General features: G+C 45.9%; 2 protein-coding genes across 3 annotated transcripts in view; both read right to left on the bottom strand.

Annotated features, from left to right (window-relative positions):
• glrba (glycine receptor, beta a) overlaps window positions 1-5,121 on the bottom strand; it is a 12,000-nt gene extending 6,879 nt beyond the window's left edge. The window contains exons 1-5 of one of the 2 annotated variants that reach the window (XM_012831669.3): window positions 4,552-5,121; window positions 3,760-3,871; window positions 1,602-1,708; window positions 751-818; window positions 279-505 (exon numbers count right to left, since the gene is read on the bottom strand). In XM_012831669.3, coding sequence (XP_012687123.1) covers window positions 279-505; window positions 751-818; window positions 1,602-1,708; window positions 3,760-3,863 — 506 coding nt within the window. In that variant the 5' untranslated portion in view covers window positions 3,864-3,871; window positions 4,552-5,121. Of the gene's footprint in view, window positions 1-278; window positions 506-750; window positions 819-1,601; window positions 1,709-3,759; window positions 3,872-4,030; window positions 4,371-4,551 lie in introns of those variants that run through there. The other variant, XM_042703069.1, reaches the window with a different exon arrangement.
• Window positions 5,122-7,931: 2,810 nt separating this feature from the next.
• On the bottom strand, window positions 7,932-24,913 carry kdm4c (lysine (K)-specific demethylase 4C). The gene is given in 24 exon segments (XM_042703114.1): window positions 7,932-8,545; window positions 8,804-8,896; window positions 9,145-9,264; window positions 9,429-9,596; window positions 11,618-11,806; window positions 11,953-12,061; window positions 12,239-12,294; window positions 12,448-12,524; window positions 13,084-13,282; window positions 13,497-13,687; window positions 13,852-13,963; window positions 14,289-15,248; window positions 15,285-16,250; window positions 16,253-16,713; window positions 16,914-17,089; window positions 17,714-17,907; window positions 18,695-18,832; window positions 20,823-20,926; window positions 21,250-21,299; window positions 21,736-21,929; window positions 22,088-22,202; window positions 22,843-23,018; window positions 23,254-23,419; window positions 23,612-24,913. Coding segments are annotated over 23 exon segments (5,109 nt in total). The 5' UTR covers window positions 23,398-23,419; window positions 23,612-24,913; the 3' UTR covers window positions 7,932-8,428.
• Window positions 24,914-25,654: the final 741 nt, after the last annotated feature.

Raw genomic sequence — 25,654 nt, 5'->3', positions numbered from 1 at the left:
TAGAATATTCCCTCTACTTCACTGCCATAAAGACCTTTACAGACCACTCAGTAAAGCCACAACAACACACACTCATACACACTCACACACACTCATACACACTCACTATTGTATGTACACTATCTGTCCTATCGATGTAAGGCTGAACCAGGAATCTGTGTTGAGGGGGATTGGTTTAGCAACTACAAAATTAATGTTAATGTGCCCAAATAAATTCCTTAATTACGCATTTGTGTGTGTGTGTGTGTGTGTGTGTGTGTGTGTGTGTTTGTGTGCACCTCATACTGACGAGTACATCTCCATTGCGGAAGATGAAAAGTAAAATGTTATCCTGTGTCACTTCGTGGAAGTTAGCACTCTTCTCGTTGGCGAAGAACAGGTCGGGCTTCCATAAGCACTGGAACATCTTTGGGTCCACTGTCAGGGAGTCAGACTTGTAGTCAGTAGGGAGACGGAGCCGAGGGTCATTCCACCGCTGCCTGAGGAAGATGTTCACCCGGTAGTCCTACATGTATGCACACACACACACACACACACACACACACACGCACATTTATACACAATACAATACATTTTCCATATGCACACATACATATTTGCTATTCAAATACACTGCATGAAAAAAAAAAAAAACATTCTGTGCATTCACATAAGTACACACACACACACTCGTGCATTTCACATAAACACACACACACACACTCGTGCATTCACATAAACACACACACACTCGTGCACGTGCACTCATACCATTGTGGTCTCCTGAATCGATCCAAAACTGTTGATGAATATGTTCACTTTATCCTCTACTGGTATACCTACAAATAAATCACCATACACACATTAGTATTTATGCTGTGTATTTCTGTTTGAGTGTGTGTGTGTGTGTGTGTGTGTGTGTGTGTGTGTGTGTGTGTGTGTGTGTGTTAGGGAGAGAGAGGAAGAGGGAAAGACCATTGGTATTTTATGCCACACTAAAAGGGAAATGCAGTAAATTAACACCAGTGGAAGTAATTACCCTGAATGGGTTAGGGAGAAAGTCTCTCACAGTAATGGGCTAATAGTTCTCCTTTATGAATATTACATGAAACCAGATCATAGCACCAGGAAGATTTCAAGATTTGGACCCTGTGAAGATGAAAAGCCTGCCTATGTAAACACTTTCACACAAAACAGCTGCACAGACACACAGATTACCTCTGCACTGAACATAGTAATGTTTCATTCAAAGATTCCTACAAGAGACGTACACTGTTAGCTGGTCATCTCAATTGAAAAGACATAAACAGAAATAATCAAAGCTGTTTGTAGCCCTCAGAACATCCTCACCTATTTCATCCTAATGTTTCTGCTGCTTTAAAACAAAGTCATTCTAGAAGATACAAATGTCAAATTCAGTATGTTCGCTACAAGCTTATTTAGGGCCTTCGTGCTATCGTGTGCTATCTGGGCTCATTCACCAGAATAACATAATCTGATATGACTGATCTGGATGAACAAGCAGCTTGGCAGGTAATCTCACAACAAACAAACAAACAAAATAAGGGACTATGACCAAGGCAGATTAAATCAGTATTAGAGTCGGGGCAGTTAGGACAAACCTTTAAAGTTAGGCCTTATGCGGGAGTCATACGTAACAAGCAGTCTGTTGAGGATATTGCTGGTTGAATTGTCAGGGACTCGATCCAAATCCTCGGCTGACAGCTGCCTGTCGATATAAACAAATAAAACATTATAAAAATCTCATGAGCCTTCAGACTGTGCTTATATTACTTCAGTTTAAAGATTTTTTATGAAAAAGAACCCTTCAGGCCGATTCCCATGTTTGGAACAGGTGATGCTGAACTGGTTTGATCTGGTCCCACTGGTCCTGTGTGGAGGGGTGCAGGCCAGCTGCAGGTGATGGAAGTGAGTGTGTTGGGTGTGACGTGGCTGTGCGTGGATGTTTCAGGGAGCTTTAGCCCACAGCCTAGCGCTGCCCTGCTGATGAGTCAAACGCCACTGACAAGGGCAGAGAGAAAAAACCCAAACCCCCCCCCCCCCCCCCCCCCCCCCCCGTCGAACACCACCCTCACCGCACTTTACTCACTGGCCGCTGCGCTACACCAAACACTACTGCTCCAACACCACATACCAGCACGGCCACTGCCAAGCCCGCGCAACTAGCAGCAAAAATGCTAACTAACACTAAACACCAGCTTATTCACAATTACCGTGACAATAACAAATACATTTTCATTGATTCATTCAAATTCATTTCAATCACTAGCTGACAACTAGGATAGATTGCAGCATACGATATAACAGGTCAGTAATTGTAAAATCAATGCTCGAATATCATGACGAAGAGAGCCGTTGCGTTGCCTGGTCTTCTCTACCATGGCTTCCGCTGCACTGTGGAAATGCAGTTCCCACACAGACATACAGCCTCATGCGGGGGCAGCTCCGTGGTACAGTGAGGCCAGGCAGAAGCGCTCCTGTGGGCTGACTCTGGGGGGGTGTGGGGTGTGGGGGTGTGGATGGCTGTTATTGAACCGCAGCACATGCCCTGAGTTATAGTGAAGGATGGGAGCACACGCTCAGTGATGACTCGGGACAAATGGATCGACTTGAGAGAAGCACCAGGCTGAAAACACAGCACAGAGATCCTACACTCGTTCCCCTATGAACTTCCCTATAAACGAATGAACATGGACAATAACAGGAAATAAAGTGGTCTATATACAATATGTCTGCTTGTGTGTCTACATGAATGTGTGTTGCACCCTGGTGTTCTATCTAATCCTACCATCCGTTGTAATGCATCTGATTACCCCACAGGGTCTCTGGGGCTCCTGCTGGGCAAGAGCCCTGAAGCCTTTGGCTCCGACTTATCTGTGCGATTCCTAATAGTAGAGCTCAGCTGACTGTGTGCACACATAACAACTGGTCACAAAGCACGCTCAAGTTCAGTACAGTTTCACGGTAAAGATAGGCTCCGACAACATTCACAACAGCGTTACCACTCATGTCGAGGGGGTTTCGAAGTCAGAGATAAGAGCAAAAGCCACTCTGTCATTTGCCAAGATTTATTTCAGAGCATTTAAGTAAGAGCAAAAGCTTTAACCTTGCAGAAACCACCAATACGGCTTCTTTCACCACTACGAACACTCATATTCTACTAGCAACATCATGACATTACAATACTTTACCATCCAGAAGTGTAGAGGCCTATTTCAACGAATAAATGCTAAATAGCCACTTCACTCTATTAGCTAAGATGCTCTAGATAATAATAGATGCTCTAAGTCATCCTCAAAAATTGGATGATAAAAACACATTTTGTTTTATTATTACTGTGACAGGCCAGTGAGACCAAACGATCTGAGCTGCCGAAATTCACTTTGCATAATAGTCACATCATGTATAATAATAATAACAATAATAATAACAACAACAATAATGATAAGAGTTCTGGGTGAAGCCACTACATTCTAATCTGACTGAAGGCAAGTAGCTAGACTGTCCCTCCACCCAACGCAGACTGTGGCTGCTTTAACTGTGCGAGTGTGGGTGTGTGGACGAGGAGGGGACTGACACTGCAGCTCTATCTTTCTCCCCTTCTCATGCTGAGCCCAGTACAGTACAGATGCTAGGGGCAAATCTACAGTCTTATGTGGGCAAAATCTTGCATTGTGTGTTGGCATCAGTGCGCATGTGTGTACGACCATGGGACACACAGAGACAACAGAACTTGTGTGTATATTTGCGTCCACTCACGAGGGGCAGATGACCTGTTTGCCCTTCTTCACCTTCTTGGCGGCTGATCCATCCTCGGGGCAAAGGACCAGCACCAGAAACAGAGCCAGTTGCCTCCACGCCATTAGTACTCCTGCAAACAGAGACAATATGATCAACCCTTAGATGAGAAGTCACAGTGGGATGGGCTCAATTACAGTCCGTTCACATACTCTTTCTTCCAGACACACATACATACTCTACACACACACACACACACACACACACACACACAGCTAATGAAATAACGTACCATTTCAAAAGGCATTAGTTAGCATAGACCTAATGTAATCAAGTATGCATTTTCGATTTAGCAGATCCTTTTCGTGCAGAACAGACTGCAATATAAAAGCACAGCCACAGCAGTAAAAAAAAAAGCTGCATCAGCAGACTCAACCTAACAACCAGCTCTCATACACACGTGTGAGATGACGTGTGTTTCACGCTCTCCTGTGTAATCAATTAACAGCTACAGACACCAGAGAAGTGGTCGCAAAGCGGGGGAGTCAAAAGTCGGGACAGGATCCAACACGCGCGAGCTCCTAGTCCGCAGTGAAGCTGGCGAGCACATTAATCATGACCATCACCACCACAGGCAAAACCCCTCTCACAAAAACTACCTCGCGAATCGATACGCCACTGGAAATGTGGCAGAGAAGTGACTTAGGGAAGTTATAAAATGTATTAAAGGTATAAATGCTTTTATTCTCGCGGTTGCCCTTGAGAATAACTGCATCCCCAAAAACTGCATCAAAGGCTTGCCGTCTTGCTTACCTTTTACAGCGCAAGAGAGAATGTCAGGATGTCCGACTCACACATACATCGCTGTCCGCACTCCTAGTGTCTCCTCGTATCACTGAGTCAGTGAGTGAGAGTATGTTAGAGTGGGAGAGCCTCTTTTCTCCTCGGAAGATGGATTCTGCCAGCCAGCACCTGTCCCGACTGCATGCGCAGTGGCTGTGGGTCTCGCGCGACGGAAATTTCACGGAAAGTCCCCGGCACGAGTTTCCGATTCGATAACCGATTCGCGAGCAGTGTGCTGAATTTTAATAAGGGATCATTTAGGTTTGGGTTGTGTAAGTCATTTAGTCTGATGACTACTCAAGAAAAAAATGTTATTGTGCCAGCTTCCGAATTCTTCATTGCAAATTATTTAAACAAAATCACTGACCTTTGATATCTACTTAACTAATATAATTAGATAAAACAAACTTGACATATAATTAAAGAAAACTTCTCCCACTGTGAGCTTCGATGCTCTGCTTGCGCCCGTCCCGACTGTCAGGAAATATTACAGTGCTCGCTCTGAATCACAACGGGAGGCGCATTGAGGGCTAAATTAGGCCATGTGATTCGTTGGCATCTCTCCTTTTCTTCATGTAGTAGTAGAACACGAGATGTGAGCGTTTCTGTCTTTCTTAGAGCGTTACAGTGTGTGGCATGGTTACATGGTCTGTGTAATTTCGTGCGACTTTTGTCTCTTATGCATGCATTTGTTTTTTTGTTTTACTTTTTAAAGTGCGGGTTACTACAGAGTATACTCACATCGCCGTTTTAAGAGATTGTATCTGCTTGTAGGAAAGGTAAGAGGTTATATTACATTTTTACACATAAACAGACAGACAATGTTGAAGTATGTGTGTGCGTGTGTGTGTTTGCGTGTGTGTGTTTATTTGTGTGTGTGTGTGTGTGTGTGTGTGTGTTTATGTTTGTGTGTTCGAGTGTGAGCAGAGGGGACAGTCAGCCTGGAGCATGGCGGGATGCCAGCATGCTGCAGAGGAGAGACAGAGGAGAAAACACTACTACCCCAACACACACACACACACACACACACACACACACACACACACACACACACACACACACACACACACACACACACACACACACACACAGAGGAGAAAACAGTATCCCTCAATACTACCCCAACACACACACGTTTAGAATTAATATTGAAATGGAGCTTTGCATTTACACGTCCACTCAAGGACACATACAAGCACAAACAAATCAGCATATCAGCATCAACAAGGCATCCATGGAGGACAGACAGACAGACAGATGAAGGGGAAGAGGGAACTAGTGGACTTGGTGCCCTGTGGTCACAAGGAAGATGTTTGGAATGACTGAAGCCAGGCCAGTGTAATAAGGACGAGGATAGGGATAAGCCTACTGATTTTATAACCAGATGTGTGCGTCTACCAAGCTCCTTGGAACTAAAGAAAGTGTGTAGTGTGGCAAACAGTGCAGTGTGCACATGTGCGCATGCACACACACACACACACACACACACACACACGCGCACACACACGCGCACACACACACACACGCGCACATGTCTGAGTCTATTTTAAGCTGATTCGGACAAGGACCTTCTGCTTCACCTAGGGCAATGTTCACTGACCTACTACACACACACACACTGTAAAAATAATATTACAATATTTAGATTGTCTTTTGTCTTTTTGTGATGATTTAACTTGCTTTTGATTTTAATTGCAGCAGTCATATCTCAAGATACAGAAATAAATGGAATGGGATGAGATGTTAGGCTAATGAATGTGGGATGCATTCAATAGAATAAATGAAGAGAAATACAAATATTCACTGGGTAAGATTTTTTTTGTTTAAGAATGCCCACAGGAACCTGACAAAATAATCAGTGCATTCAGTCTGTTAGTAGACACACAGCCCCCATTGCAGATTACATTAAGTGGGTATTGTTACTTTAAGGCGGATTCAGTGCAATTGAATAGAGGCATTACCATCCAGAATGAATTACATTAAGAAAACATGTCCTCCTGAATTGCATGTGGAGAATTTGAAATGATAACTTAAATGTATTTTCAGTTGAGAAGGACTGAATTACGTGTTTAATAGTTAGAATGATGATGAGCTGATAAGAGTGGAAGGCAAAAGAGACAATCTGAGACAGCTCCAACTACATTAGATAATGCCAACAATACTGTACTGCCATCTAGAGACAAGACCACTCCTTGATCAGCCTGTTAAATACATTCAATTGAAATCATTGCTCAACACATTGACACTCAATAATATTGAATGGTGAGCTTAAGAGAATTTAATTATTAATGATCATGTGAGGACCTACATAGTCTAGACAAGGATAGCTCCATCGCACACTGGCCAAGCCTGGTTGAGAGGGACCTGTTCACAGGGAACTGCTGGCTGCTGTCAACTCAACATGTCAAAACAGCAGAACCAGCGGTCTCCAGGTGTCTTGAGCTGAAGTGTGCGTGGGTGTCAGTGGGACAGAATTGCTGACTGCCTGACAATGTATCGCTCTGTCCTCTAGTGCTCTGTGCATTCCAGTGAAGCTTCGCTCTCTTTCCCGTTCATCCAACCTTAAAATATGCACTTCACTATATATATATAAATAACATATACCTGCACTCTGCGCTTCACTGATATGGCAGAACAGTGGCCTCCTACTACTAATACTGTCTCAACAGAACCTACTACTAATACTGTCTCAATCACAATCTGTTGTCCTAATGGGACATGTGGCGTTACCTCATGACTGCATCCTGACTCAGCAGTTAAACCTCGTCCTCCAAGAATGTGGTCAAGTCTCCATTGGTTTTCTTCTTTTCCTTTTTTTACCAGTAATTGGTCTGATGCTTAAAATGTGCATTTTCAAGGTCTGGTAGAGCCATGGCTGACGTTAGGTTCACCAGAGTAAGTTATTTGTTTTGCCACTGAACGGAGTGGCAGTGATAAGGCGAGCCTTAATGAGAAATAGAGTGGCGCCTCATAAAGCACCACTTAGAGGAGCTGACTGATGTCAGGCGCCGAGAAGGTCAAGTGCCTCCATGTTGGTTGGCTGTGTTAGTCTGCTAGATGTGCTGAGGTGGCTGAACGCAGACATGGCCACCTGCAGGGGGGGGGGGGGGCTACTGTACATGCTCCAGATCCTGTTATGTCTAGGGACACACATCCACCACCTCAGAAATACTGAATGGCTTACCTGTTATGTATATAATGTACCTGTGTGTGTGTGTTTTGTGGATGTACTGCCTGTTAAGTGTGTGTGTTGGGTTAGAACCTGTTTTTGAACCTGATATAAAAAAGGGGGGGGGGGGGAAGTGAAATACAGGAAAAAGGCAAGCCTTCAGTCACATTCAGAGGCAAAATAATCATAAATATTTTTAATCAGTATTGTACAGCTATGGTTGACACATGAGGGAGGAAGGCCCCAATAAATAAACAAACTCATCCAATCAAGTTAAATAGTTAAGACAAAGTGCTTTAGCAAACACGGCGACAGTAGCTTTTCATTAGTTTTCTATTAAAAACGAGTTAGAAGTGGGACACTGCCATCTGCTGGAGCAGTCACGCTTAACATGCACTGATCGGAACAAAATGACCATAAAGAAAAAACAAAAACAAAAAAGTAGTCCGTTTGAGGGAAGTCTTCAGAAAAACATTCTCGGATTTTTGTGTTTTGACTTTCAAAAGTTGCATTTCCCTGACATTTTAGAACACCTGTCCTATGATGACATACTTGAGTCTCCTCCCACCGTCCCTGTGTGGGACGTTCTAGAGAGGAACCGGCACACTCTCTCCGTCTCCTGTGTGGGACGTTCTCGAGAGGAACCGGCACTCTCTCTGCGTCTTCCCCTGGCTGCTCTCAGCTGCTCTTGGTGATGTAGTCTCTCTGGAAGCGGGAGTTGGGGGTCCTCTGTCTCTTCCTCCCTGCCTGAGAGGTGAAAAAGGCGTCTTGGAAACGCATGCTGGAGGCTGTAGACTGAGTGACACACACACACACACACACACACACACACACACACACACACACACACACACACACACACACACACACACACACACACACACACACACACACACACACACACACACACACACACAGAGATTACAAGGGAGAAAAGCACAGATAACGTGTGTGTTTATGTGCATCCTGCCGATAACATACATGTGTGGGTGTATTTGCGTGTGAGCGTGTCTTTGTAGACAAAAGGAGGAGGGAAACTTGAGGCCCACTCACTAGTCGACCTTTGACCTTCTTGGGCAAGTCTTCATCCAGAGTGTAGATGTCCTCTCTCTTGGCCATTACCTGAGAGCCGTCCTCAAACTCCACCTGACACACCACAGCCAAACAACAATGCATGAGTAGGTGTGTGTGTGTATGTGTGTGTATGGGCGCGTGCATGAGTGTGTATGCATTTGTGACACTGAGGGACTATGCATCATCAATATATGATAACAGTAGGCAATATGAATGCGTGTGTGTGTGCGTGTGTGTGTGTATGTGTGTGCTCAGGTGTTTCGTGTCAGTCATGGTGAGAGTGGTATGTGTTGTACTGGGGCCTGTGTCTGTGTGTGTACCTGGTACATATGTGTTGTATTAGAGCCAAGATATTTGGCCGTGTAGTAGAGTCCATCGGGCCACTTCACCTGAACCACCTCCCCCACCTCAGGTGGACCCAACGCAGCACAATCTCTGCTCTGAAACACACACACACACAGACACACATAAAACAAACAAACACACACACACACACACACACACACACACACACAGACAGACAAGTTATACTCACAGGTCCCAGTATGATCAGAGTGAAGTTCAAAGGTCGTACGGTAGAAAATGAGCCCACACTCACACTCACCACTATGTCCTCGGGGAAGGTGTCGTTGCTGAAGGAGCCGTCGTCGAACATGACCTCGTAGAAGGTGTGTGAGGTGATGTGTGTGACGCGCGAGCTGTAGTAGCGGAGGTTCTTGTGCTTGGTGATGACGGTCTGACCCACCACCAGCTCCTCACGCACACTGCGCTTCTGGGCCAGAGATAAGGGGACATCTGTCAGTCTCTGTGTGTGTGTGTGTGTGGTGTGTGTTTTTTTTTACACAAGTACAGACACTTCCAACTAGGGCTGGGCACGTTAACGCGTTATTATTGCGTTAACACATCAATTAATTAACGCCGACAATTATTTTATCGCGCGTTAACGCAGGTTTTATTATTTCTTTTATTATTGTAAAAGTCTGTTGCTCAGGCTTTTATTTTGTAAAAGTCTGCTGCGGAACCGGAAAAGAAAAGAATGGGCGGATAAACAAACATGGAGAAGGACATTGCTGCCATAGACATATATATATATATATATATGTGTGTCTATGATTGCTGCGACGTGCCAACTCGCCGCCTTCTTGGGAAGGTAAAGGCTGGACTGTAAACAAACGCAAGTGAGCGGTGGAGCTGGATAAAAAGCACTATAGCGTTTACATTTCTCAACCGATTTAATTGAGTCGTTTGTATATTCAAGGGTTTATGATCTACGTGGAGTACCAAACAAAGTTTGGTCTCCATGTTACTAAGAATCTCGATAGTTCGCCATAGACATTTATACATACATGTGATAATTGCAAATCATTCAACGAAACAGACAGTGGAGGGAGGCTTCGGCAGACTACGTACAGCAGAGTAACTGCCAGAAGTGAACTTTTAGGTGCTTCACCACACTCTAACATGAATGCTCTGGCAGTGGCAATAAGCTTTAGTTTTGTGTTTGTTTTGATAACATTGTTTAAGTTGAGAATTACACAAAGTATTTATTTTATTTAACTGCTACTATACAAAAATGCTGACGTTAAGTGTTTGCACAACAAATGTTATGGCACTTTAATTCATATGGCAGTACATTTAAAATAACAGTGTCAAGTTCTAGGAATTGACAAACTGCACTGAAAGTGTTTTCTGGTTTCTCACTCAGGGACATTTGGTACTGAACATAGACTGGTTATGCTGCTCCCTGATGAAAGTAAAATGTTTCTGCTGTTACCTCAGAAATTGCCTGTTTTAATGATATGATTGTGGCTCACTTCTTTTTCATAACGAACAGGATAACATTTATGCCCTGGCAGTGGCAATGAGCTTTAATTTTGTATTTGCTTTGATAACATTGTTTAAGATTTAACTGCTACTGTATTAAAATGCTGATGTTAAAAGTGTTTGCACAACAAATGTTATGGCACTTACTTACTTAAAATAAAAGTGCGCTATACACTACTTTTGAATTAATTATTGGATTTTGCGTATACAAATGCGATTAATCGTGATTAATCAGGAAAATCATGCGATTAATCGTTGCCCAGCCCTACTTCCAACATATGAACAAGTATAATGCCATGTCTACGCTAAAATTCTGAACCCATCCTGACCAATATGAAAAAGAAATGCTGTGTAATCATCCAGAACACATCCAATTAACCCTACAGAATTCAATTCATACAACACCATATTACTCTATTGTCAATGAAGGCAGCAGGACAATATGATATCCCAGAGCTGTGTAGAGTTGTGTCACCCTTCGTGACTTCAATGGAACTGAATAGAGTTTCTCCATGTATGGGGTAGCTCATAAGTTCCAAACACTGGTGTATGTTAATGCAACTCTTAAGTGCTTTAAGTTAGGAGTGGCTATTTCAAGACATAGGTAAAAATGTCTATGTGTGTTATTGCAGCATTGCAACATTTATACGCATTTCATTAAGTATTTGACCATTGAAGTTTTAGCTGTTTTCCCATTTCTAAAGAGTTGGTTGGATTTTTTGCCAATTTATTATAAACGTACTAGTTGAATAGGCTACAATAAAATACACGAAAATGAAGTACATCTCAAATATCTTAAATGCACTATCTTAATGGATTTAGATGGTTAAACTTCATAAAATGAATGGAATCATTTATTTGGAACCAGGGCCCATGTGACTGTTCAGCAAATGTGACCTCACTACATGGCTCTGTGTGCTGCATAGAGTATAGTGCTGGAGAGACTGGGAGAGACTGGGAGAGACGTACTGCTGAGGAGCTGCGAGACTGGTGCCTGTGGCAGGTGATGAACACCACGTACGGCCAATCATCAGCCTCCATGGCCACCCCGGCGGCGTGCGCACACGTGACGTGGAAGGAGGTGGAACAGCGACCGCAGGAGCACTGGACACACGCGCCCGCTGCCCGCCTCACACGCTTCCCACAGTAAATACACTTCTGCACAAGGACAGGGACAGAGGGACACACAGGGAGGGAGGGAGAGAGAGAGAGGAATATACAGTGATACGTTAGGGTAATTGTGTGTGTGTGTGTGTGTGTGTGTGTGTGTGTGTGTGTGTGTGTGTGTGTGAATATTTATTTACCAGCTTGTATCTCTGAGATGGGATAGCACTGATGTCTATAGGGCTCCTTTTGGCTTCATCTACAAACTTCACCTCTGGAATGGCAATGGCACACATCACATGGGCCCATCTGCAACACACACACACACACACACACACACACACACACACACACACAACACGCCACACACAAATGCTGCAGTTCAATTAAGTGTTTCATTTCACAATAAAACAACCAACAAAGTCACTGTAACCGCAGATCCACTGTAACCGCAGACCCACTTCTTGCAGTGAGTGGATGTATTACCTGTGGTCTGTGGTTGTCTTAAGAGCTCCCCCGTGCAGATTACACAGACAACACTCCTACGAGAGAAGAGGAGAGAAAAAGGGAAGGAGAAGGGAGGAAGAGAAGAGAAGAGAAGAGAGAGAGAGGGGAGAGGACAACAGAGGTGAAAACCAAGGCTCCAATTTCAGCAATGCCTGACACATTGATTTGCTGTCTTCAGTTCAACTTACCGCTGCCTGGTCTCCACTCAAGCAGTGATCACATGACCAGGCCTTTCCAATGTCGTCCGCCGTGACACCGTAACAACCTATAGGGTAGTGGAGGAAAGGGGCCCATTTAGCTGATTAAAGAGCGCCCTTGGGAGTGAGGGAGAGAGTGTGTGTGTGCTGTGTCAGGGTGAATGTCAGGGTGAATGTGTGTGTGTGTGTGTGTGTGTGTGTGTGTGTGTGTGCTGTGTCAGGGTGAATGTGAGTGTGAGTGTGAGTGTGTGTGTGTGTTGTGTGTGCTGTGTCAGGGTGAATGTCAGGGTGAATGTGAGTGTGAGTGAGTGAGTGTGTGTGTGTGTGTGTTTGTGTGTGTGTGCTGTGGTGTTTGTGTGTCTGGTGTGTGTGTGTGTGTGTGAGTGTGTGTGTGTGTGCTGTGTCAGGGTGAATGTCAGGGTGAATGTCAGGGTGAGTGTGTGTGTGTGTGTGTGTGTGTGTGTGTGTGTGTGTGTGGTGTTTGTGTGTATGTGTGTGGGTGTGTGGGTGTGTGGTGGTGTGTGTGTGTGTGTGTGTGTGAGTGTGTGTGTGTGTGCTGTGTCAGGGTGAATGTCAGGGTGAGTGTGTGTGTGTGTGTGTGTGTGTGTGTGTGTGTGTGTGACGTACTGGCATGAACCTGCACACAGCAGATGGTGCAGCGAATGAGAGGGCTGGACCCGTCCTCCTCCAGGAGAGCGGTGGGGGGGCAGGAGCCTTCCCGAAAGGCAAAGCAAATCTCAGGGATCAAAGGTCGCGATCTCAAAAATCCCCCTGAACCCTGGACGACCTCCTTTGCTCCCCGTTTGCCCTCCGAACGCTCCTCGGGCTACAGGGCAGAAACAGAACCCAAAAAGGCACACGTCAGAAAAATCAACACGCTCAAAGAGTATTTATGTCAGTGAGCTCATGGAAGGAGGTCGAGCGAGATTCAGATCGAGATTCAGATTACGACGAGCAGGGATGTCTTTAGAAACCGTGACAATACTCCGTGACGTGACGTGCATTCTTTGAGAATCAGGGCGGAATCAGTGTGACTGTACCTGGTGGTAAGGCATGAACATGGTGCAGACGGCACAGTGTGGCCGACTCTGGGCAGCCGCGGCGTTGTACTCGCGCTCGGCACTGAGGCAGCGCCCCCTGCTGTGCCACAGCTGCACCAGCGGCCGTGCCCACACCTCCACCTCCTCCTCCTCCTGCCCTTCCCCTTCCGCGGTGGAACATTCCGGAGGCTCTGTAAGGACAAGGAAGTAACGTGTTTCAGCTGATGTTGACCGAATGATGTTAGTGTGTGGTGTGTGTGTGTGTGTGTGTGTGTGTGTTGTGTGTTGTGTGTTGTGTGTGTGTGTGTGTGTGTGTGTGTGTGTGCCTGCGTGTGCTTGCAGTCGCAGCACGGACCTTCGTCGCTGATATTCTGCTGTTTGACGGCGCTGGGCGCGGCTCGAGCGGTGGGCTTCCTCAGGGGCAGGCGCCAGCTCTTGGTGCTCTTCTTCATCGCTGCTGCCTGGTACTGAGAGGGAACACACACACACACACACACACACACACAGAGGGACTAGATGCAGGTTACAGCCAGCAGCTGAATACACTCTCACTCAGACACACGGAGGGACTACATGCAGGTTACAGCCAGCAGCTGAAGTACACTCTCACTCAGACACTTCCTCTCAGTGAGGCTTCACTGGTGAAATCTGGTTTGTCTGTGGAAGACTAATGTTCCCACAGGACTCCCCATTCCCATTCACTTCTGCACTAAAATCATCAACAACTATTCCAAGACCACTTCTTCTGATCTCTGATTGGGTGAGGATGGATGTTTAGACTTTGTTACTTACAGTAGGGACCTCCCCTGGCTCAAGACCGGAGTCGCCGCACTCTGATTCGCTGAGGTTGGAGTTGTAGCTGTCATCACTGCTGCTGGCCCTGCCTCCTCCTCCTCCTCCTCCTCCTCCTCCTCCTCCTCCTTCTCCTTCTCCTTCTCTCTCCGAGCCTCCGCACTCAGAAGAAGCCAGCTCGTTGCTGGGCAACCCTGCGGCGGTGACTTCTGGTTGGCTGTCCTGGTGTGTGTGTGCGTGTGTGTGTGTGTGTGCGTGTGTGTGTGTGTGTGGGCAGCTGGGCTCCAGCTGCGTCCAGGTCTGCTCCCTCTCGGGGGGCTCGGGGGGCTCCGGGGAGCTGACGGCCTTGCAGCGTGGCTCCTCCCACAGGCTGAAGGTGTGCAGCGCGTGGCGGTCGTAGGCCGTCGCCGGCGTGTGATAGGCCGTCAGGCTGTCCGTCAGCTCCGGCCGCACGCTCTCGATCAGCACGGCCGGCGAGGGGGCGGGCAGACTGCCCCACAGGGCGTCGGGGGGGAGGGACTGAGGGCGCATCTCCACCAATGAACTCTCAGGGGGGAGGGTCCCCAGGAGTGTGTAGGCGCTGGAGTGCGAGTCGTTAGGGAGCGCCCCGGCCGACTGCGTGAGTCTGCCGGAGTGTGTGCTCGGACTCGTGAGGGTGTGTGTGGGACTCAGGAGTGTGTCTATGTAGGCGTTAGGATTAGTGTTGTAGTGAACCGCGTCACGGCCTGCCTCAGTGGGTGTAGTGTAGGGGGGGGTGTCTGTGGACAGGGCATGGCCGTCTGTAATGCTTAAGTGTGTGCCGTGTTCAGTAGTGTCAGTGGACAGGTCTGTAATGCTTAAGTGTGTGCCGTGTTCAGTAGTGTCTGTAATGCTTAAGTGTGTGCCGTGTTCAGTAGTGTCTGTAATGCTTAAGTGTGTGCTGTGTTCAGTAGTGTCTGTGGACAGGTCTGTAATGCTTAAGTGTGTGCTGTGTTCAGTAGTGTCTGTAATGCTTAAGTGTGTGCTGTGTTCAGTAGTGTCTGTGGACAGGTCTGTAATGCTTAAGTGTGTGCTGTGTTCAGTAGTGTCTGTGGACAGGTCTGTAATGCTTAAGTGTGTGCCGTGTTCAGTAGTGTCAGGGCGTAGACCTGGGCTTGCACTGAGGCCTGAGGTGCCAGGTTGTGACCTAAAGAAGAGAGAGGAGCGTGTTGAGTGTGCTGTGGTGTTGGGGTGGGTTTCAGTGTGTTCAGTAGTGTAGGCGTGTGCAGTGGTAATACAATTGCGTGTTTGTGTTTGTGTGAGTCCAGTGATCTGCTGTGTTAAAGTGGGAGTGTGCGCAGTAGTGTTGAGGGCGCCAGACGGACTTGGACCAGCGCAAAGCCGGGTGTGATTGTGGACCTTGGCTGGGGATTGTGTGGGTTGGATTTCGAGAGTCGGTGGTGCGTCTTGTGCCTCTGCCGCGGTCAGTGTGTGTGACTCGGGGTGTGTGTCTTGCTCCGGGCTCGGAGTGTGTTTCCAGGTGTGTGTGTGCGTGCCGTCCGTGTGGGCCTCTCTGCCAGGGGGGTCGGGGCCGAGGGGTGGCTCCTGGTTCAGGGCCTCTATGGTGAGCTCTGGCGGAGCCGTGTGAGACTGGACGGGCACGTCGCTCTCGCGGTAGAGTGCGGGGGCGTGTGTGTGCCTGTCCGCGGGCGCCTCTGAGCACAGGGCTGGCGTGAGAGCGGGCATCTCCTGGGTAACAACGTCGGGCTCTTCCTGCTCCAGCTCTACGGGCTCCGGGGTCAGCAGCGGCATTTCGGAGACGCACCCGGCGCCTGGCACTCGGGCAAGGCTGCTGGGCACAGGAGGTTCTGCCGCCGGGCAGTCTGATCTCACATCAGATGCTTGAGATGTCGTGGGTGGGGGGAGTTGGTGAACCTCAGGCCACAGATCTGTGGGGGTGGGTGTGAGTGTGCTACTTGCTTCCCCACAAAGTGCTTGGCTCCCAGAGTTCAGAGGTACCTCTGCTGGAGAGAGTGGCGTGAGGTCAGTGGGCTTTCCCCTGGCGGTGTGTGTGTGTGTTCCATGTGTGTGTTGCCCTGTGCTCCACTGTCACAGTCTGATGAAGTGGCCTGATTGCCTTTGCTTTCCTCTGAAGGAGAAGTGTTCTGCCCTGTCGGGGCCACACTTATGTCAGTGACTACAGTAAGGGACCCAGGGGCCAGAGTGTGTGTGTGTGTGTCCATGTGTTTGTCCGCCCTCGAGCTCTCCAGCGGTGTGTGCGACTGGATTGTTGACATGCTGAGCTGTGTGTCTGGTAGCACCTTTGAGACGTTGCCTTCTCTGGCAGACACTTTCTGGCGAGGCGGTCCTGAGGGGTCCTCCCGGATGGAAGATTTGTGGATCAGTGTGTCGGCCTCTACACGGTTTACCTTCACAACACACATCTGCCTGCGCCTACCAGTGGAGCCTAGGAGAGCAGAAACAAACACACACACACACACACACACACATATATATGGGCTCCTGAACCTGACATATGACTGAGCAATGCCTACAGGTTTAGAAATATTAGCATTTATATAGTAATTATATAATACAGGTAAGTATATAATGTATGTAAAAGGGTGTGTGTCCAAATGCATAGGTAATAGTGTGCCCCCAACTTACCAATACCCTGCAGTAGTGCATTTGGGGATTTGTAGTCCTGTGGTGTAGGAGCCGTTGCCTCCTTCTCCTCTGAACATGATTCCACCCTCCTACACTTCTCAACTGCACAGGCCTCCATATCCACAGGCTCCTCCACGGTCTTGTGCCTCTTTGAGCGTGTGCGGATAGGGGGCAGGCTGGGGCAAACACACAGCAACAACCATCAACTATTAAAGAAATAACCAAACAAATGTCACTAGGCCGTTTTCCACTGCAGGAACTCTGGGGCCCAAACCGTTTGTGCGCATTGCGACTGCAGGAACCTTATACAGGAACCTTATACAGGACCGTTATCAGGGGAGAAATGAGTTCCTACTCCAGGGTAGGTGCTTCTCTGCAGCCTTGAAACAGCTGGGTGGCTATTAATCATCAGTGCTGTTGGTGTCTTCACCTAGTAACAACAGCGGCCATCTAATTAAGTGTTAGCAAATGATCCTGTCAACTTGTAGGTGTGGTGGTTCCTGCACTGCAGTGGAAAAGCTAAAGGACGGAGCAGTAGGCCGTTCCTGTAACCGCGTGAGCCACTTGAGTCATGTGAGGACCTGCCGTGGAAACACGCCTACAGTAATATTAATATCTACTCTAGTACGAATGGATTTCTGTGGCTGTATTAATGTTTAGAAATTAGAGGGATATTAATATGTTTTACTGAACTGAGACACTATAGTGGAACTAATCTTTTATAGCAATATTAATGGATTACTGTAGTGCTGACATGTGTTGTATTGATGTACAGTATATGGGGTGTGTGTGGGGAATACCTCTTGGAAGCAGGTTTGGTGCGGGCTCGTCTCTGCACCCAACCCTCCAGTTGAGGGGTGCAGCCGGGCGTGGCTAGGGTGTGGTCGATGGGGCAGGGGTCTTTGCCCTGCAGCCAGCCCTGGTAGCGCTCCGGCTGGAAGAGGCGCACAAACGGGTCCATGGAGATCTTCACCATGTCTTTACTGCACGTGCACTGAGGGGGAGAGGAGAGAGGAGAGGAGAGGAGAGAGGGGGACACGCGCTCAGCGATCATCATTATTATTCAGATCACCTTTAACATGCAGCCTCTGTCCTTCAGAAAGGACGGAGCCACAGCGGTGGCGTCATATACTGTAGATCATAGACCTGTCATGAACCCCCCCCACATATAATCGCTGGGGTGGAACTGCGCTGAGAAGAGCAAAGCGAAGTCTGCACACCAACCCCATCCACTGCTTATATAGCGCTGGGCCAGAACACTAAAGGATTGGTGAGGAATACAAACACATTTCTAATATTAGGGGGAGACGACCTTAAATGTTCATCTTTGGTTTTGTTCCCGTTTGGATCATGTATTCTCCGCTTCTTCAATTCCTCATGTTGATTATAAGAGGTTATTTATTCAGTTGGCTAGCTGGGTTTAGTTTGTTCTGCTTTGTTCTGTTGTTTCCTTGTTTTTGTTTCTTTGTGCATCACTACATTCCCCTTCTCCAATCATGCACTTACATGCACCACTGACTTCTCTGCATTTTTCCACAGTTATCCTGCGGTTTTGTTTGTCAAATGTATTTTGGGGTAAATATATCCTTGAGTTTTCTCTTTAATGGCCTGCGCCTTTCTTTTTTTGTTGCTTCCCTTGAGCCAGGGCCACGACCATGGCAACAAACACGTTGATTGGGAGAAGGTCACAGGTCACTGTTGGTTGACCTCCACACGGGTAAAACAAAGCAGCACAAGTCTTCACAAATGAACCAACCAAACATAGAGACTTAAGGTGGTACCTGTGTTGCAACTCTGCCATAGTCGATCCATCGCACGCTGGCAAAGTTAGTAGACTCGGCACAGTTGAAGCCATGGTTGAAGCCGGCGTGGTAACCATATGGGAATGTGACCATGAACTCCCCGGCCTCTTGGGTTATCTGGGAGGACATCAACTCAGATAGTTACTTAACAACAACATCAAACTTCTTTGGCCTGAATGTTAGCCATGAATCAAAACCACACAGACACACATTCATGTGAAACCGGTTGCTGTACTGAAGAAATCTTATTCAAGTATTCTCTCAAACGGTAAGAAACACATGCTGCATAAAACCTATTAAAAAATCCCCAGAGTCTGCTAAATAATATGGAGAAATCTTGTGGTAAAAAAAAAAAAAAAGACATTTAATGACGAGAAGAAATCCTGAAAGATTTTCAGTTTGAATAGATAATCTAAATAACACAACTGCCTGACTGTCAGTAAACCTTAATGTGCTCCACAGCAGTGGTCAAGAGGCATTAGATTATCACAACCTTAATGTCTTGAGTTATTACAGCAGTGGTCAGGAGGCATTAGGTTATCACAACCTTAATGTGCTCCACACAGCAGTGGTCAGGAGGCATTAGGTTATCACAACCTTAATGTGCTCCACACAGCAGTGGTCAGGTAACATTAGATTATCACAACCTTAATGTGCTCCACACAGCAGTGGTCAAGAGGCATTAGGTTATCACAACCTTAATGTGCTCCACACAGCAGTGGTCAAGAGGCATTAGGTTATCACAACCTTAATGTGCTCCACACAGCAGTGGTCAGGTAGCATTAGGTTATCACAACCTTAATGTGCTCCACACAGCAGTGGTCAAGAGGCATAAGGTTATCACAACCGTAATGTCTTGAGTTATTACAGCAGTGGTCAAGAGGCATTAGGTTATCACAACCTTAATGTGTTGAGTTATTACAGCAGTGGTCAAGAGGCATTAGGTTATCACAACCTTAATGTGTTGAGTTATTACAGCAGTGGTCAAGAGGCATAAGGTTATTACAACCTTAATGTCTTGAGTTATTACAGCAGTGGTCAAGTAGCAGAAGGTTATCACAACCTTAATGTGCTCCAAACAGCAGTGGTCAAGAGGCATTAGGTCATCATAACCTTAATGTGCTCCACACAGCAGTGGTCAAGAGGCATAAGGTTATTACAACCTTAATGTCTTGAGTTATTACAGCAGTGGTCAAGAGGCATTAGGTCATCATAACCTTAATGTGCTCCACACAGCAGTGGTCAAGAGGCATAAGGTTATTACAACCTTAATGTCTTGAGTTATTACAGCAGTGGTCAAGTAGCAGAAGGTTATCACAACCTTAATGTGCTCCAAACAGCAGTGGTCAAGAGGCATTAGGTTATTATAACCTTAATGTCTTGAGTTATTACAGCAGTGGTCAGGAGGCATTAGGTTATCACAACCTTAATGTGCTCCACACAGCAGTGGTCAAGAGGCATTAGGTTATTATAACCTTAATGTCTTGAGTTATTACAGCAGTGGTCAGGAGGCATTAGGTTATCACAACCTTAATGTGCTCCAAACAGCAGTGGTCAAGAGGCATTAGGTTATTACAACCTTAATGTGCTCCAAACAGCAGTGGTCAGGAGGCATTAGGTTATTTTAACTTTAATGTCTAGAGTTATTACAGCAGTGGTATTGGTGGGGTCTGGCCATTTCATGTTCTACACCAACTGGATAGTGCAGCAGGAGATGGAGGAACTGAGGTATTATCTTCTCAAAACCTGGATAAGCTTCAGATCCATGTCTGTTATGAGAGGCAGGATGCTGGTGCCTGATTAGGTCTGGGTGACTTTAATATCCTGTGGACTGATCTCAAGCACTCCTTCATGTGGGGCCTGGGGTTCAGGCTAAAAAGCATTGTGAAGTCCTCTGGGAAACATTAGTTAGAGTCTTGGAATCAGACTTGCTTATTTCCCCCCAAATCTGACCAAGGCTATTTCCATTCAGCCTTGAGATAATGTTCTCTATGAATATGACCTACGGCACAGACACTTATTCAGAGCTACAGTCTTGGTGAGAGCAGTGTTTCTCAAAATTGTTAAAACTCTAACACATGCACACAGGAATAATGAACTGTTTTACCTTGTCAAAGGGGATGCTGTACTTCTTGAGAATGGAGGGCGATATTAGGGTCATCTTATGCCGAAGGAAAGCCTCACAACCCTTGAAGCTGTTAGGGAAGAAACCTGAAAAGACACAAAATGGACACGGTCATATAATTACATATCGTGCAGGTAACCCACCATGCCGTGTTCATGCTATTATGATTGCCTGCTTTCCTAAAAGTAACTTTTTTTTCCCTCAACATTTTTAATTACGTTGGGCAGCACACCTTATACTGAGACTGAAAAGAGATAAGTGTCTGTCACTGCATGGTTATTGTGTGATGGCCTACTCAACATCACTCAGTATGCATGCATGCACTTAAAGGCCAACAGCCTGACACAACTAAAAGAGCAAAGTCATGAATATAAATTCGGAATCATTAGCAAAATTGCTGAGTTGCTACCTGTGGCCAGCCGCTCCAGCCTCTTCCCATGCTCTGGTGGGATAGCATACCTGAAGGAAGGGAGGGAGGAAGGAAGGAGAGATTTATTACATGCTTCGTGAGTTTGCAGGTCAAGCCTTCATTATGCACTCATCAAGGCAAAGAGTATCTCATTAAGTAAAAAGAGCAGGTTAGGTCCAAGAAGCAAATTTAAATAGAGATCCTCTATCAGTGGCTAATATGCAAAAGCACAAGTACGAAAAGTACAGTCAGACTCTCTGAAGTGCTCTTCCTCCTTTGGTGCAACCATCACAAGTATCTTAATGATGTTTCCTACTACACCATGTTGACACTGAAAACTACATGAGTGCTCAAGACATTCATTTGTGCGTGGTTATGCATATTAGGGAACAAAGTACGGCGGGAAAACAGTGGCATTGGAAAGAAGCAAACCAACAAGATCCTACTGCTCGCAAGATCCCCAGAAGATGACTGAAAGTCTCTTACCAGGATTTGGGCTCTCCGAAATGCAGGTAGTTAATGCTGTAGAGATCCATGTCCTCTGTGTGCCACGAGAAGCTGGTCTTCCACATGCCGAAGTACAGGTAGGGGGTGTTCACGCCTTGGATGGCCACGCCACAGTCCTCCTCAATTACATCCAGAATTGTGTTCAGGTGGCCAATGTTCCACTCCTCCACGCCCTGGAATCAAAAAGGTCATCGACTAAACTATTTAGATCATTCTTATTTCTCCATACCTCACATGAGAGCTAAGATCTCTGCCTCCTTTAGAGGTGAAGCTGCAGACAAACACAATAGTGACAAAAAGGACTTGTTTCTCTTGAAATCCGAAAGCTCACCTCATCGTAGAGGGTGCCACTCACGTCGGCTCCATAGATAGGGGACACAAAAGTGAGATTCCTCCAGTACTTTCTCTCCAAGTCCTCGAAGCTCAGGTGCCGCGGGGTGCAGTACCTGGACAATGCCACGTGTATATTGTTAAAGGAATGATGCCGCAGACTTTATGTATACATCATATGCTTCATTATAAGCATACTACACAGCATCAAATTCCTCAATGTTTACAGAGTACCAGGCAGTGTATTCTCAATGATACTAGTTTAAGCAGTAATTCACCTAATCTCTATGATTAATGTCATGAGGGAATCTAATCTAGCATTACTTTCACAGGCCTCCTACAAATGGATAAGCCACGCTACATATATATATATACATAACAACACATCGTTTGAAAACCCTCGAATTAATATGGCAGAACTAAAGTACGTAGTGTACAAAGTCAAGCTCAAGCTCAACCTGCCGCTAGATTGTGCATCATGGTAGTTGTCCTTCATCTGCACTCAAGGGCCCTGATTTACTTAAGGTTTGCAGGTGCAAACTTGGCATCAATGACAAAAAGAACATCCAAGCTAATCTAGAAGCTGGCAGAGTACAAAAATAGACAAGGCACGCAATGCCGCTTATTTGAAAGAGATAATCCTCACAGCATCCTGTTAAAAAGCTACTTAGACTACTCGTGGGAGGACGACACTCAAGTTCAAAATCAGGGCAAAGGCAGAGGTGCCGTATGGTGTGTGGTCACCACACCACTCACTTATCACTGTTGGCAAGCTGGCGGAACTCCTTCACTGTCAGAGGCTTCCTCTGGATGTTGTACTGAGTGAAGAGTCCGGACTGGCCAGCTACCATCTGCTGGATGGGGGCCTGAATCACCAGATCATCAATGTCATCGTAGGTACGGCGCGGCTTCCATTCCTTTGGGGGAATGATCTGCATGGCGAGAGTGTGTGACCACGGTTCGTGTGAATGTACAGAAACTTCACACATACATCCCCCCCCCCCCAAAACATATCTACATTGCAATATATGCTACAGTAACATTCCAGGGGACAGCCAAAGTGTAAGGAAATACACTACGAGTCCTTCTTGAGAAGGCAAGGCAATACTTTGCATCCAGGCTAAGGGAACCACAAGTGGTTTGCAGGAACTGATTTGGCGACCCTACCTTTGCAAGACCAGCACGTTGGGCTCCCTGAGATTCCATGTACACAAGATACTGATTGAAATCTCGGAACTCCTCCATCGTTGGACGAAATGTCATGATTTTCAGGGAGGGGTTCCCAGGGGTACTGCCCCCAGTGCCCGCCATGTTGACCCTCCTACTGTGCAGTCTAAAAGCAGGAGACAAGAGGAGTCAAATCAGCACGTACACAACTGATCAAATTCACCCCTAGAGATGATCCGATAGAGGGGTGTGCCCTTCCACTGTTTAAAAGAATAAGCCACTATTCGTTCTTCAGAGGGGTTGCGTATTATATCCACAAAGAAAGCGAGTTCTACACGTGTACCAGAATGAGTCTTACATTTAAACAGTCTTGAATGGCGTTTTAGAATAAAACACTGCTGCACAGTCGTGCAAATTAACTCCGACGTCTAATTATCTACTGCAGGTCGTCATATTTTTTCACAAAAAGCCTGTGTGCATTTAAACGTTTAGCCAATGAAAATGACACAAGGTTCTTCCGGGTCTTATGCACCTCACGTTGACAAACATGGTATCTTATTTTTACGAAGCTATAAAAACATTGTATCTAATCGGAGTCCTCATCCCGCAACATACCGTTTTTTAACAAAATAACTAAAAAAGGAATCAAAGGCGATAATCAAATCGATATTTTAAACGATACGCACGATCAAATCTCGCTCTATGTGTTTTTTAAGTGGGTTCCAAAGTACACAATTAGCGTATAACTCAGAACATAGTTATCACAAAAGATAGCTACATTAAAAAAAGACAGTTTTTCAACGTCCAACATGCACCTAATATGATCAGCAATGCTAAATTAAAGCCGTGCATTGTATAACTCTGTCCATGGCCTGTCCTGGACATCAAATGTTAACAAAGAAAACAGCTATTGTATTCTTTTTTGGATTATTCGTAAAAATAAAAGGCCAAGTGGCGACAAAAACATCCTTCTAAAGAAAAAACGATAACGCCAAGATTGTTTGAGTTGATCCTGTGGAAGAGCACCATCGTAGGGTGGCAGTAAACAGGGGCTTAACAAAGCAGTATCACTATCAAACAGAACACAAGATCATGGAATCGGGGCTTAGGCCCATATTGCAGACCGTAAATAGTACGATTCCCGTATAAGCTACATCAACAACAACCCCAGGTTACGTAAAATAATCGTTATCACCACCATATAGATGCACTATAGGCACACAAGCTCTGACAAAGACCTGCGTTCTAGTTTCTTCTCAATAGCTTCATAGCCGACAAGCTACAAAATAGCAAACACGTCGATGGTTAACCCAATCCGCTAACTTGATAGCTTGCTTTCTACTTACATCTAGGCTAGCTGGCTAGCTATATTGTTCGCTATCAGGCCAATTAGTCAACAATAAAACCGCATTCGGAACTCAGAATTGAGGCTTTATTTAATATCATGGGAACCAAGAACATGACTAGATCATAATTTAAGAAGGAGCTACTAATTCCACCTTATAATGGCAGGAGACGCTTGGTAGCTATCCTTTAAAGGTCCCGTCAGTTACTTCATGACAGCTCTCTCTTCTCACACGATTCCCCTTCTTCTTCTGGACTTGTCATTAGAATATGTGGCCAGCCTGCACAACTTGACCGCCACCTGGCGACGCAACGGGGTAACAGAGGGATCTCGTTTTATTTTTGCGGATTTCTGTTTTTACGACTCACCGCAGTGGCGCAAAAAGGGGGTATGCAACATTCAGCGCATATGTGGCACCACACAAATGGGGGGCGCCAGAACAACGGTAAGCTTAAAAAAATACGAGTTACATAATAATGAGAAACTTCATTGTAATTCATACATCTTTAACTTTTTATTTGATAATTGTCACATACTGTATCGTAAACATACCGTGCCACACGGACAAGGATGTGTACCCTAATAACCTCATTGGTCACGCCTGCGCTCCGGGCTTGGCAGTTGGCTTCAATGACTAACAATGTTGAGAGTTTACTGTTGTATTTACCATTGTAAAAAATATGTTTATTAACTCAAGTGAAGATGTTAAGAAATCTATCAGGAAAAGGAAAAAAGGCAGCGGCAGATGAAGGAATGAAAGTAAATCTGTGTGGTTTTAAAGTAGGCTAATATCGTTATTTCAGTGGTAAATTCCATGGTAAGCATGTAGTCCAACATTTTCAGATTAGCTAACAATAAGCTATGTTTACACTGAAAATGGGTCTTGTTGCTTAACAAAAATGTTGGTCGTATTGGGACTGAACCCCAATATTGATGAACATACCCATTAATGTGTAGTTGAGCCACAGACTCACTGTATGCGCCCCGTAAACACTGTACCTTAAGAATTACGGTGTGTGGTGTCTTAACCTGCTAAAACATTGGCCTCGTTAAAAC

This window comes from Clupea harengus, chromosome 22 (genome assembly GCF_900700415.2).
Source record: "Clupea harengus chromosome 22, Ch_v2.0.2, whole genome shotgun sequence".
NCBI classification, from domain to species: domain Eukaryota; kingdom Metazoa; phylum Chordata; class Actinopteri; order Clupeiformes; family Clupeidae; genus Clupea; species Clupea harengus.
This window is presented reverse-complemented; position numbering and strand designations above follow the sequence as displayed.